This window comes from Myotis myotis, unplaced genomic scaffold, assembly GCF_014108235.1.
Source record: "Myotis myotis isolate mMyoMyo1 unplaced genomic scaffold, mMyoMyo1.p scaffold_m19_p_3, whole genome shotgun sequence".
Taxonomy (NCBI): domain Eukaryota; kingdom Metazoa; phylum Chordata; class Mammalia; order Chiroptera; family Vespertilionidae; genus Myotis; species Myotis myotis.
The window spans coordinates 130,081,082-130,095,437 of NW_023416335.1; the positions used below are offsets into that span (position 1 = coordinate 130,081,082).

General features: G+C 41.9%; 1 protein-coding gene across 6 annotated transcripts in view; it reads left to right on the forward strand.

The window, feature by feature from the left end:
- The window catches only part of KITLG (KIT ligand), a 94,583-nt gene that overhangs the window by 23,418 nt on the left and 56,809 nt on the right, over positions 1-14,356 (forward strand). For all 6 annotated transcript variants that reach the window (XM_036297775.1, XM_036297776.1, XM_036297770.1 and 3 more), the window contains one exon: positions 13,290-13,403. In XM_036297775.1, the coding sequence (XP_036153668.1) occupies positions 13,290-13,403 (114 nt within the window). The remainder of the gene's footprint in view (positions 1-13,289; positions 13,404-14,356) is intronic.

A 14,356-nucleotide genomic window follows, 5' to 3' on the forward strand; every position in this document is an offset into this window, starting at 1 on the left:
TCCATCCATGCTTTTGTTCCGGCCCTCCGGTCCAGTTTAAGAACCCATTGTGGCCCTCGAGTCAAAAAGTTTGCCCACCCCTGCCCTAGATTCTAGTCTGAGCTAGAAGTCATTCGTAGGGATTGTCATGCAATGGCAAAGCCTCTGAACTCACCTGGCTGTCATTTACCACAGAGGCGTTGTTCCTCCTGAAAGACCCTGTAAGAAAGAGGAAGGCTTAGTTGATCTTTTCAGCCCCACCCTTTTAGAGCTATCTTCCCTTCTACAGACTGAAGTTAACTTTCTAGCCCTTCCAGATATTACCCGCTGTCTTCCTCACTTTCTAGGCAAGCTGTTGTGGTATATCCTTGAAATTCCCCACACTCATTTATCTCTGTGGTCCATCCACTACGGTCTGACTCACTTCGGAAACTGTCTTCATCAAGGTCAACTCCACCAGGTACCCCTCAGCAACCACCAGGTGGACCTCTTGTAGTGCTTGCTTTATTGACCGTTCTCTGTTTTGTACATTCTTCTCCATTGGCCACAGTGCCCCACAGTCAACCGATCTGTCTCTCGTGTATTTGCTTCTCACCCGCTCATCTCCTGTGCAGATAGTTCTTTCTCCTTATACCAGTACAGCGCTATTCCTCAGGGGTTTTGGTGATAAACTTGCAGTTGCCAGCAGCCACCTCGCCTCCTGAATATCCTGGCTCAGTGAAAAGCACCACTTTTTCGTGTCACCCAAACTGGTTCCTGGAAGTCATTTGAGACTCCTCTCCTCACTTCCTGTAAGCCACCAAGTCCCTTCCATTCCACTTCCATATCCTGTTGAACTTGTCTCTCTCTATTCCCATTCGCATAGTTGGGGCTCCCCTCAGTTCAACTCTGGATGACTCCAGCGACCTGCTAACTGGCCTCCAGTCCATCAGGCTTGTTGCCTTCCCCAGGCTATTCTTTATTCTGATGTCTGATAAGCCTTTCAAAAATAAATCGGATTTTTAAAAATATATATATTTTTATTGACTTCAGAGAGGTATGGAGAGATAGAAACATCAGTGATGAGAGAGAATCATTGATCAGCTGCCTCCCACACTGGGGATCGAGCCCAAAACCCGGCATGTGCCCTGACCAGGAATTGAACCATGACCTCCTGGTCCACCGGTCAATGCCCAACCACTGAGCCACACAGGCCAGGCAATAAATCAGATTCTGATACTCCCCTGCTTAAAGTCCTTCAAGAGCTTCCAAGCAGTGCCTTTATGATAGAAAAACAACTCAATTAGCAAAATTGGGAGTGCCTCTGCACATTTCCCTAGCCTCTTCAATTGTTGCTTATACGATGAAACTTTTATTTTTCAATAGTATCATAAACCTGAAGTTCTGTGAAAATGTACCTTCACTCCTCTGGGCCCCTGCTACTTCTCTGTCAGGGGTCTTCACCCAGCTGCCTTTGATCTACCTGGCTACTTCCTACTTCCCTTTGAAGAATGTGTCACCTCCTCCCAGGAGCTGTCACTGAGATCCTCCCTCAATTTCCATCCCCAGCCCCCAAAGTCAGATTTATCTGTCCCTCCTGGGCCCTTCCCCTCTCAGTCTATGGCCCTGCTGTGGGTCCCTAATAATTTGAACTTTCAGAGGCCAAAGTCCATACCTTGTATGTCTTTATCTTATGTACTTATCAGGTACTTAGACAAGTTTGTTGAATGAATAAGTAGTTCTTCTTAACCGTCTGAAACCACTTGATTTTGTATTTATCAGCAGGAACAACTTATCACTTTATTTCTTGGGTTTCTCCCCTCCTTCTAACTATGTGATTTTCTTTAAGCTACAGCAAAGTGTAACTTGATTTACTTGTTTACCCAGCCTAGTAGTAACTTGGCACTGCGGTTTCAATTAGAAACTGATGTAGATTAAGGGGCCTCTGTGCCTTCCAAGGCATACGCATTTTAAATAAAACTAAATAGTTCATTAAATGTAGATGAAATCAGCTTTATGTCTGACTGGCCCGGCGGTTTTATTTCCAGTGCTGTGTAGGTCTTCCTTTAAACTCAGTTTGGGGATTTACTAGCAGAGTGGCATGAGCAAGTTACTCAATCTCATTGAATCCTATTTTACTCACCAGCAAAATAGAATAATAACCTCCACATAGTCAGTGGGAGATTATATGAAATAATATCAGCAAACTCTTCATCCTATGCGTGGCCCTTAGTAGGAATCAATATATGCAAGTGATTTGCACTTGAATACCATTTACATTTAGAGCGAGTACTGACTGTCACAGAGTGATTTTCCCATAGATGAGATACCTTGAAATCCTTACATTCTTCTTTCACATTAAAGCCACCGTCTGCCTGCCTTTTTATGTTAAGCAATTAATTCCTTTCTAGGATGCTTTGTTCTTGTCATAGGGCATACGCACCACATATTTTAGTGATTTCCAATATTTTAAAATATTTTTATTTAACTTCCTTACAAAATGACCTACATGGAAAAGAGAGTGAAGAGTATGTTCACAAGATTTTTGTGTGCCAATTTGGATTTCCAGCTGGTTTGAATTTTCACTTAGCTCTACTGTCGGCATCAGCTTTCCTGATAGCAGTGAAGTTTAAAAAAGAAATAAGGCTGCTAAGTGTGCCTTCGCCCCTTTGAGATTACTGGACAGTCACGAGAGGAGAATCTGTGTGGGATGAGTAGGTATTTTCTCTGCGTGTTTAATGGCAAGTTTACAAACAATAAAAAAACCTGAGGGGCAAGGTCATATGGGATTGACGGTCATTCACTGAACAGGCATCTGATGTGGGTTTCCCTCAAGATCACTTTTGAAGGATCTGGTTCATGTGAACTCGGAGACCTGAACTCGGGACTGATTACTCTACCTGTGTCTTGGTAACTTGCTTTCCTGGCTCTGGGCAGCCGCGCCAGTTGGCTCTCCTCCAAAGCACATTTGGGCTGCAAGGCAACTGCCTGCTTCTCTAGCTGGCATTTGAGATTAAAGAGAAGATGGATGTTGTTTTTGGCAGCAGCTGCTGTTTTGTTCGGCGCAGTCTTAATACCATTTTGTAGGTCTGCGCGTACAGAAAACGAGCACACAGACCACTCACTCCCGTTCGGACTTGGAGGAGGCTGCAGCGTGGACGCTCGCCGTGCATATTTGAAAACCGCTTCTCGCACTTATAGAAAAGTCTGGGTTTTTTCCAAGTTTAGACGATTGGAATCCTCTGGTTTCTTGAACAGCAGGTGTTCCCCCAATGTTCTTGGGCTGCACACATGTTCATTTCTACCAGAGGAAAGAAGCCTGCAAAGTCACTTCTGTGTTCTTACACATGTTCAGATCAAGTGAAGAGTTGGCTTTAGGGACACTGCAGCTCCTTTTCCTGGCAGGCGGCTTTTTACTGTAAGGAAGGCACTTAGGTTCAGGAAGAAGCGATAATTGAGTGAATAGTCCACTGGGGTCTGATGAGATTGATTCTCCACAAAAATGAGATTTAGGTAAGACCTTTGCCTTCAGGGTCTCCAGCCTCATCTTCCTGTAACTTTTCCCCAAGGCCCCTTTAAAGTACCTTTCCAGTATGATCTGCCAGTGTTAAAACCTGCTTCCCCCAGAAGGCCTGCTATATCTGTCATTCACAGTAGAGTATGAATTTTAGTCACTATTACTTCCCTTCTCCAGGACTGTTTCTGTTGCAGTCCTAACAGTGTATACAGATGTCTCTTTAGATTTTTTCATCCTGTAAATAATTTGAAGGCAAATTTTAGCAGTGATTAGGTTATTGGAATTTTGTGTGCCATGGGGAGTATATGGGAGGACACTTAACAGATGTCTCTAAATAAAAATAAAATCTAGAACTGTTGGCAATAAGATTAGTTTCCTATGTCTGTGTAAGGAAAGGTTATCATGAAATGAAAGGTTATCACACAATGAGCGTGACCCAGAGAGAAAAGTTGCACGACGCTAAAACAAAGTAGCCAAAGAAAAATTAATGTGCAGAAGCAGAGACTGTTACAGATAAAAAAAACAGTGAGATGATTACGCAAACTGAAAAGATACATTTGAGAGAAGTCACAAACCCAGGGACATTTAGTTTCATCCTGCTATCTCCAAGGATGTGTGTGCGCACACGCCCACATGTTTAGGCACCTGTAGGCCTTGTTGGAGTTTCCAGAACTTAGAGAAAGAGGAAGAGAAAGAAAAAAGAGATAAATACTTTTTCTGATATATTGGGACACCTCACTTAATTGGGAATCAGTAGTCTGTTAACTGAAGCTACTCTACCCAGAGCACCAAGAAATAAATTGAAAAAAAAATGCATCTGAACCCAAAATGAGAGTCAAAACACCCTGCAGTAAAGGTCACACTCTTTGTTCATGGATTGCCTTACCAAGTCCTTTCTCTGACAGTTTCATTCCAATGGTTTTGAAGCACTGGTTTCCCTGGTTTCCTAGCACTCCCAAACCCAGAAACCACAGAACAAATAATTGCACAGCACCTGTAGTCTGAAAAGTTTTGATTTGATTCCCATCAGCACTCCATGAGTGGGTGAGGGGGAAGTTACCCTTATTCTCATTGGAGAGACTGATAAACAGCTACTCAGAGGGATTAACTGGCTTGTTTGAGGTCCCACGATAAGGGATTCAGAGGTTTTCCTGGATACATGTTCTGTACTCTCCCATCACACCACTGGTTTTCAAAAGCCTATGGTTGTTGTTTTTTTTCTTTCCTTTCTTGCCCTTGGAAACCTTTGTTCAAACAAAATCTTACCCAGAAGCATGAACAAATAAAACAGAAAAAAAGGCTGAGCTGCTTTGCTTAAAGCAGGGACGGGAGACCCGGAACACTGACATGGGCAGTTTATTTTTCTTACGAGGAACACCTCGGACATTGGGCAACTACTCCGCTCATTCGTTAATTCATTCAGAAAATAAGTTTATTGAGCTCTGACTTATTTTCCTATTGCTGCTATAACAAACCATCGCAAATTTAGTGACTTAAAATAATACAAATTTATTATATTACAGTTTTAGAGATTCGGAAGTCCAAAGTGGGGCTTACTGAGCTAAAATTGAGGTGTCGGTGGGACTGTGTTCCTTGCTGAAGGCTCTAAAGGAGACCGGTTCCTTGCCCCTTTTCAGCTTCTAGAACAGCCGTGGGCAAACTACGGCCCGCGGGCCGGATCCGGCCCATTTGAAATGAATAAAACTATTGAAAAAAAAAGACTGTACCCTTTTATGTAATGATGTTTACTTTGAATTTATATTAGTTCACACAAACACTCCATCCATGCTTTTGTTCTGGCCCTCCGGTCCAGTTTAAGAACCCATTGTGGCCCTTGAGTCAAAAAGTTTGCCCACCCCTGTTCTAGAACATGGTTCTCAACCTTCTGGCCCTTTAAATACAGTTCCTCATGTTGTGAGGACCCAACCATAAAATTATTTTCGTTGCTACTTCATAACTGTAATGTTGCTACCGTTATGAATAGTAATGTAAATATCTGATATGCAGGATGGTCTTAGGCAACCCCTGTGAAAGGTTCGTTCGACTGCTAAAGGGGTCGCGACCCACAGGTTGAGAACCGCTGTTCTAGAAGCTGCTTGCATTCCTGGGCTCCTGGCCCCATCCTTTCTGCTCAGTGCCAGCAATGTCAAGTCCTTATGTCACATCTTCCTGACCCTTCTTCTGGCACTGCTGCTCTCTGACCAGAGCTGAGAAAGGTTCTGTGTCTGTAAGGACCTGGCTGATTCGATTGGGCTTAGAGAACTGAGGATAATTTCTTTATCTCAAGATCCTTAATTTAATCTCATCTGCAAAGTCCATTTTGCCATATAAGGCCATCCTATATAATAAAAGGGTAATACACAAATTGACCCTAACAGCGGGACAACCAGGAATGACTGGTAGCTATGACATGCACTGATCACCAGGGGGCAGACCTCAATGCAGGAGCTGCCTCTGGTGGTCAGTGCACTTCCACAGGGGGAGCGCTGATCAGCCAGAGCCGGCTCATGGCTGGTCAGCACAGCGGCGGTGGCGGGAGCCTCTTCCACCTCCGTAGCAGTGCTAAGGATGTCTGACTAATGGCTTAGGCCTGCTCCCCATGGGAAGTGGACCTAAGCCATTAGTTAGACATCCCCCAAGAGCTCCCAGGCGTCCAGAATGATGTCTGACTGCCAGATTAGGCCCGATCCCCTGGGAAGTGGGCCTAAGCTGGCAGATGGACATCCCCCAAGGGGACCTGGACTATGAGAGGGCACAGGCTGGGCTGAGGGATTCCCCTCCCCCCAAGTGCATGAATTTTCATGCACCAGGCCTCTAGTATATTCATAAATTCCCAGAATTAGGACGGGACCATCATTTTGCCCTTATTCCGCCTACCATAAAACACCCACCATACATGGGCCATGTGCTGTGTTTGCCATCAGGACTCTGTCGGCTAAAAATAGGCATTGTTAACAGGTAAACTGAGAAACAAGTTGACAAAAACTAAAATAAAAATTTAAAAACAGTCACTTAAACAAGCACAGTCATTGAGAGCCACTTGGAGGATGATAGGCACAACTTTGTAACGGCAATGCTCCCCGCCCAGCTTTATGGAGGTATGATTGACAAATAGAAATTATATATATTTAAGGTGTACAGTATAATGTTTTAATATATGCATACATTGTGAAATGATTACCCCAATTTAATTAGCATATTGTATCCATTACCTCACAGAGCTACTGAGTACATCTGAGATCTACTCTCAGTGAATTTCAGCTAAACAGTAAAGTCTTATTAATTACAGTCACCATGCTATACATTAGTCTCTAGAACTTACTCATCTTATAATGGAAAGTTTGTACCCTTTGATCAATATTTTCCTTTTCCTCTCACCCCCCAGCCTCTGGTAACCACTGTTCTATTCTGCTATCTGTTACTGTGAGTTCAACTTTTTTTTTTTTTTCAGGTTCCACATATTAGTGAGATCATGTGATATTTGTCTTTCTGTGTCTGGCTTATTTCACTTAGCCTTCCCTTTATATGATGAACTTGACTCATCGAAGAAAAGCAAAGTTTAATATTTCTACCCACTGTTTAAGAAATCAGGGAAGTGTTTGTACTATATATTAGAAAGATCTCTGTATAGAATAAGTAGTACTGAAAAATTACTTCTCCATATAAAGAAGTAAGCTCCACATGTTAGCCCTCTCCCAGGAATTCTGACAAAAAAAGTAAGTTGCTACGGCTCTGCAGAGTTCTCCATATATTTCTGCCTTCACTGCTCCTCCTTCCCCATGTTTACTTATGCCAGAGTGAGTTATTGAATTTTACAAAAGGTGAATATTTCTTTTTGGTAGCAAAGTATATACAGAATTAAATTACAATATGAGTTTAGTTAATAGCTTTAAAATAAAGTGCTTCAAGAAATATAGGTTTGTCTGGGATATCTGAGTGTATTAAGTTACAATGTACTTTGTATACAGTGAGCTAAATCCTATCTTTACAGATGTGTGTATGTAACTGCTACAAAAAACAATACTGAAGCTGCCCTCTCCTTGAGACCTAGATCTCGCCCCTTCTTGCCTTCCTAAGGACACTGCTCAGCCAGTCCCCCACTCTGACCTGCACTGCCAATCGCACCCTCCTCTGGGGTCATCCCCATAGACATACTGACATCCTGGTATTTCTTGCCAACTGTCACCCCACTTTGTTTTTGTTTGTTTGATCTCCTTTGAAGGACACCCTTTCTGTCTACATTCACTGCATGCCAATACTCTCCTCTCGTGTTCTCTTAAATCCACTCCAGACTGGCTTTTTCCCATAACTGCTTCAATAAAAATGTTCTTGTTAATGTCACCAATGATGTCTATTCTGCTAAATCCAAGTGGTCAGTTCTCAGCCCTCATCTTAATTGGCCTGTTGTATTTAACATTGTTTGACAGTTTGGCTTTCGGTACTTCATTTTTTCCCCACTTGGCCTCCTCCTACTTTTTGGTTTCTTTGTCAGGCTACTTTGTGAGTTCTCAGTCTTTCGCCAGACCTCTTAAGGATAGAGCACTTGGGACTCTGTCCTTAGTTCTTTTTTCTATTTGTACTCAATCCTTGATGATCTCATCTACTCTTTTGCTTAAAATTCCATTTCTATATCAAAGGCTATCATATTGATATACCCAGTCCAAACTTCCCTCCTCCTGATCCAGTAACTATGGGGCACGGTTACAGTGTTTTAGACAGGTTCAAGCCTTGGACTGAGGAGAGGGCACAGTCCTCTTGTTGCCATGTGCAAGTCCCAGCTTGGAGGGCAGAGCCTTCCCAGCACAATTAGCCAACAGCTATAGCTGTAAGCTTGAACCTATGGTCTGAACACATGGCCCCACGTGCCTGTGTGATAGAGTTCAGGTGCATGTAGTTGAGTAGGGTTGAAACCTACGAGAATGTTGTAAACATCTTGATCACACCCCTACTTTGCCTCTTGGCATCTGCTATAAAGACACAGCTTGTGGGCGCTGGCGCTGTCTATCAGAGGGGCAGCCTCCCACCGAGACCCAGCTTTCGTTCTCATGTCTGTCTTTTCTCAGCCTTTCACCCCCCCACTCAGGGTCATTGAATTAGGCTGAGCTGGCATGGCACATAAGGCGCCCTGGGGCTGAGTGTGCCATGGCCGTGCCGGCTCCCTACAAGTAACATCAGTAGGATATCTCAAAGACATTTCAAACTTAGACACCCAAAACTCAGCTTCTGATCTGCCCTCCAAACCTTCTCTATCCTCAGCCTTTCCATATCAGCTGATGGAAACACCACCTTTTCAGTTGTTCAGGCCAGAATCATTGGAGTCATCTTTGACTCTGTCAAATCATATTCCATCTGTCGGGAAATACTATTGGCTCAGCCTTGATGAGACATCCAGAATCTAACCACTTCTGGTCAATGAGCAATCCTTTCTTGCTTGGATGAGAGAGGTGATTTTTAACGGTACACCTCAAGAATTTTTAAAGCATGTAATACCTGACTATTTAATCAGGAGTACTGACCTCTTTTCCCTTAAATTGTCAAAACAAAAAAAAAAAAAACCAACAAACACAACAATAGCTGTCTGGTGTGAACAAAACAAAATTACACCTAATTTTTGTCAGATTGGCAAAAATATATAGATTTTTTGTTTTGGTGTGCTGCAGAATTTTAGTAATTAGTTATGTGTGCCATGAGATGAAAAGGGTTGAAAATTGCTGGATTAGAACAATAACCCCTAACTTGTTTCTACTTTGTTAACTTAAAGCAGTGGTTCTCAACCTTCTGGCCCTTTAAATACAGTTCCTCATGTTGTGACCCAACCATAAAATTATTTTCTTTGCTACTTCATAACTGTAATGTTGCTACTGTTATGAATCATAATGTAAATATCTGATATGCAGGATGGTCTTAGGCAACCCCTGTGAAAGGGTCGTTCGACCGCCAAAGGGGTCACGACCCACAGGTTGAGAACCGCTGACCTAAAGGCTCTCACCACAGTAATCAAAGTAATCTTTTTTTTTAAGACTTAATTTTTTTAGAGTAGTTTTAGGTTCACAGCAAAATTGGGAGGAAGGTAGAGACATTTTCTATATGCCCCCTGTCCCCACACATGCATAGCTTCCCCTTTAATCAATAGTCCCCCACCAAGTGATACATTTGTTACAATTGATGAGCCTACATTGACCCATCTTAGTCACCCAAAGTTAGTTTATGTTAGTGTTCACTCTTGGTGAACATTCTGTGATTTTGACAAATGTGTAATGACATGCATCTGCTATTACAGAGCATTTTTACTACCCTAAAGTTCTCTGTGTTCTGCCCATTCATCACTCCCCCCTCCACACCCTGGCAACCTCTGATCTTTTTATTGTTTCCATAATTCTGCCTTTTCCATAAAGTCATTGTCGTTGGAATCACAAGTATGTGACATATTTCACTGAGTAATATGTGTGTAAGGTTACTTCATGTCTTTCATGTCTTGATAGCTCTTCTTGTTTTATCACTGAATAATAATTCCTTGTCCGGATGTACTCCACCTCAATGGTTTATTTAGCCATTCACCCACTGAAGGGCATCATGGTTGCTTTCAAGTTTTAGCAACTATGAATAAGCTGCTACAAAATCAGCGTGCAGGTTTTTGTGTGGACACAGTGTTCAGCATCTTGGGCTAGATACCAAGGAGTGTGACTGCTGGATCGTATGGCACAAACATGTTTAGTTTTGTCAGAAACTGCCCAATAGTCTTTTTTACATAGGTATATTTACATACATATATACATATACATAAATATGCACATGATGTACATATGAGAGGGTTAAGTTTTGTTTGCACAGAAGCTTACACATGACCGGAGGGTCGGAGGTATGACAGAAGTGGACACAGTGGGGTACCAGACGCTGCAGGATCTGGCCTCTCCGTTCTCTCTGACAGTATCTTCTGCCCCGTTTGCTGTTGCTGCTCCTGAAACACAGCAGACACCTCTGATAGACCTTGGGGCCTTCGCACCACTTTCCTCTCTGCGGCACTCTTCCCACAGGCACCCGTCTGGGCCACTCCCTCAGCTGCATCCAAGCTGTGATAAAACAGAGCCTTCTCAGTGAGGCACGCCAGGTATCATCCTGCTTACAATTTCAAGCCATATCCCCACCTTCTGCAGTCCTGGAAAGAAATGGGGCCTTTTCTGTAGACTCAGGGGTGCTTGGGGATTTGACCCTCTCTATCATTCTCCTTACAACAAGAATTCAAGCAGTGCCTAGGAGTATGGCTGTGCTTCAGGAGAATCCTGCTGGCATTTCTAGTAGAACAAACACCTGTATGTGCTTTATTGTTGAGATGTACTAGTGGGAGGTAGCTGTGATGGAGAATGACTGGAAATTCATCACATGCCCTTGATGGGGCTGCTCAACTAGCAAGGTATAAGCCCCCAAAGTGGCCCTGCCCACCCGAAATCATCTGTCACTGCCATCCACGGCCCAAGTACAGTGCTATGCGGACATTAGAGACTGCCTGCCGGGGTCCTGAGACTGGGCTCTGCTGGTGCTGGGCATGCTCTTGTTGCCTGTCCTGCATCCTTTTAAAGCTTGGTGCTGAGGGAAGCCTCTGATGCCTTGTGAGTGTGATGGTCAACTTGAACCTAAGACTGCTAAAGCCAGTAGAGCAGAGTAGGCATTTTAATCCCAATTTTCTTTACCTTGATCTAATTTTTATTTTTCCATGGCACGAAACACCTTTTGACATTCTGTATAATCTAGTTACTTATATTTTTTGGTTATGGTCTGCCTTCTCTCACTAGAAGATAAGCCTCATGAGGGCAGGGATTTTTGTCCCCCCCTCCCCCAATATTTTACTAATATGTCCCAAGCATCTAGAACAGTGTCTGGCACCCACTAGGTGCTCAGTAAATATTTTCTGAATAAATAAGTGAACAAACAAATGTTTTTTAGTGTTTCTTCAATGCCAGGAATAGGGCATGATGAAGAGAAGAAACAGAGTAACATAATTTTATTTCTTAGAGCCTAGAATATGAATATGATCATTAGTGAGATTGGCCATTTACAGAGACCCTTTGGGGGGTTTCCCAAGTCATATCATAGACAAGAGTCATGGAGAAATTTATATATATATATATATATATATATATATATATATATATATATATATATGAAGGGTTAGGTCTTAGCAATTATAATGTAAAAGAAAGCTTGAGTTTCACCAATCATACTTACATATATGAAGAAAGACTAAGTTATTAGAAGAGATGTTATAAGTTGGCATTGCCCAGTAGTAGACTCCCCCAAACAGAAGTCACTTATACAACTTACTCTTCATTTTGTTCTAAAAGGAGATGGTGCTATGAAGAGTGTGACTCCATATTGCTTTAAAATAGCCTTAAACAAAATTAAGTAGGATTACTGCTAAAAGATAACAATAATAAAACAATAAAAGCATTTTAATTTTGTTTACAAGCCACTATTATTTATGTAGGTAGCATTGCACTCTTAGAAATTTTAGTAATGATAATCATCATTTGGTCCAGTGTAATAATGTAATATCTAGTTAGCTTGCAGATGTTAATTAAAAATAACAATCTAGTTCCTTTTAAAACCTGGCTAGCTACATAAAATAGGAAGGAAGGATTTCTAGCCATGTGCAGATGGGTTTCTGTGTAATTTTAAGACATCATATCTTCACATCTCCATGCCTTTGCTCATGTTGTTTATTTTTCCCGGACTTATCCTCCCTTCCTTGTCAAACTCCTCCTGGTCCTCCAGAATGCAGCCAGAGTTATATTTTCTCTCTGGCTTTTCTTGGCGCTGTCTGCCTGTACAGGTTCTCCCCTTAAAATTGATGGATTGTTTCCTCCTTTGTGTTCCCAAAGCCTCTGAGTTTCAAGGGCATGTCTGTCACCTTTATTTCTCTAGTGACTGGTACAGTCCCTGTCTCAGAATACGTGTTCAATAAATAAGTATTCAGTTTGAAGCATTAGACGATGTTTACCTTGGTCACTGATTCACCCAACAAATTATGTATTAAGAATATTTTACATGCAAGGTGCTGTGTCTTATGTTGTAAAGGTACTGAAAAAAACACACACAGAGATGCCCAATTTCTTAGAAACTTAAAATATAGCGTAATAAAGAAAAAATAAGTCATGTGTAAAAGTAACTGCAATGTATGGTCTGAAGTGTTATTTTCAAAGGGAGAGGCGTGTGTGATTGCTTCCTGCTGGCGTTGAAGAATGTCTTCTTATTGACTAGGGAAATAGTCTTCCTTATTAAGTAGCTCAAAAGGTATTATTCAAAACTATGTTTCTTTTGATGTCTCAAAATTAGGTTAAATTTTATTCTAGATCCAAACGTGGAGTATTATTGTGGACTATTGGATTAAAACACGGCTCAGGGTTATGCTGCTACTTGCCAAACAGTCCACCTTTAAAGTACAGAAAGTTTCATTTGGTGCCTTAAGGTATGAATTTAATGCATTCCCTGGTTTTTAGAGAACATCTAGTGATAAATCCTTTACGTGTTGCTACAAGTTATTCCTAATTGCCACTAGACATAGGCTGTAGAAAGCTTTTGACAAAAGTTAAAAATAATGTCATGGAAATGAAAAATCCAAACCACATTTAAATGAGAATTTTTGAAAACTTCTGTCAGCATAGTTTGAAAGATCAGCGCTTAATTGTAATATTTAAGCCGAAAGTATTTAAAAAATCAGCAGATTGCATTTTTCCACATTAAGGGGTAAGATGTTAATAGTATAAGTGGCTACAGATGTTAACTGATGGTCACCAGCAGTTTTTCTCTTTTTGTTTAGACTTGGATTATCACTTGCATTTATCTTCAACTGCTCCTCTTTAATCCTCTCGTCAGAACTACAGGGATCTGCACGAACCGTGTCACTGATGATGTGAAAGACGTTACAAAATTGGTGAGTAAAGAATGCTTTCAATAGCTGTGACCCTTTTTCTTGTGCTTTTCGAAGAAGATTTACTTTTTCCTTGCTCCAAATAGGCATTTTTCTAAGACAAGGAAATCATCGAGTTATCTAAAGGGCTTATAGGGAGAGCAGGTGGGAAGACACTCAAGGTCACAGAGAATCTGTTGATAAAATGGGCCCATGGCACACTGCTGTATTGACTTCGGTTTTTTGCTGGTCTTTTCATCTCATTCCCCAGCTGCGAAGTGAGGTCCCTTCCTGGGTGCGGATGTGCCAGCCCTGGCTACTTCCCCATTAGCTCTTTAGTGGGCTCCTCAGCATGTCTTATTTCCCCTCCACATGCCTTCCTACCTTTCTCTATCAAGCCCACCCAAAGGAGATCTGAGATGGCCATTCTCCCCTTTCCAACAGCTGGGAGACCCTGTCCAACGTGGGAGTGTGTTTGCTCCCTCAGTGAACATACTTGGAGGAGTGGCTTGTTGTCCAGATGTTGACCAGACTCATCTCCTACATTTGTCAGTGGAACTCTTCCCTCAGCAAAAGCCATTTCACACTCCTGCTGTTAGGCAATGCCGCTTCATGCCATCCTCTCTTAAAATCCATACCACATCTGGAATGCATTTTTCCCAGCTCTGACGATCTAGGGGAGATTGTACATGCTTATTTGAGTTTCGGAGTGTGATTTCGGGATGAACAGCATTTGAGAGGCATTTTTTATAAATTTCTCGTTCAAAATAGCTGAGGACAGTTAGTTATTTGTTGTCTAGAGAACAGAAATGATGTGAGACTAAAAAAGAAATGAGGGGTGTTGTGACATGTACAAAAGAGAGAAAAGTACATTTGTGGAGATATCTATCTTTCCTACTCTAGATATACATTTTCTGGTTTATATGACTTTGGCTTCATTGAAACAGAAGTTTAATGCTCTGGTCGAAGTCTTGCTA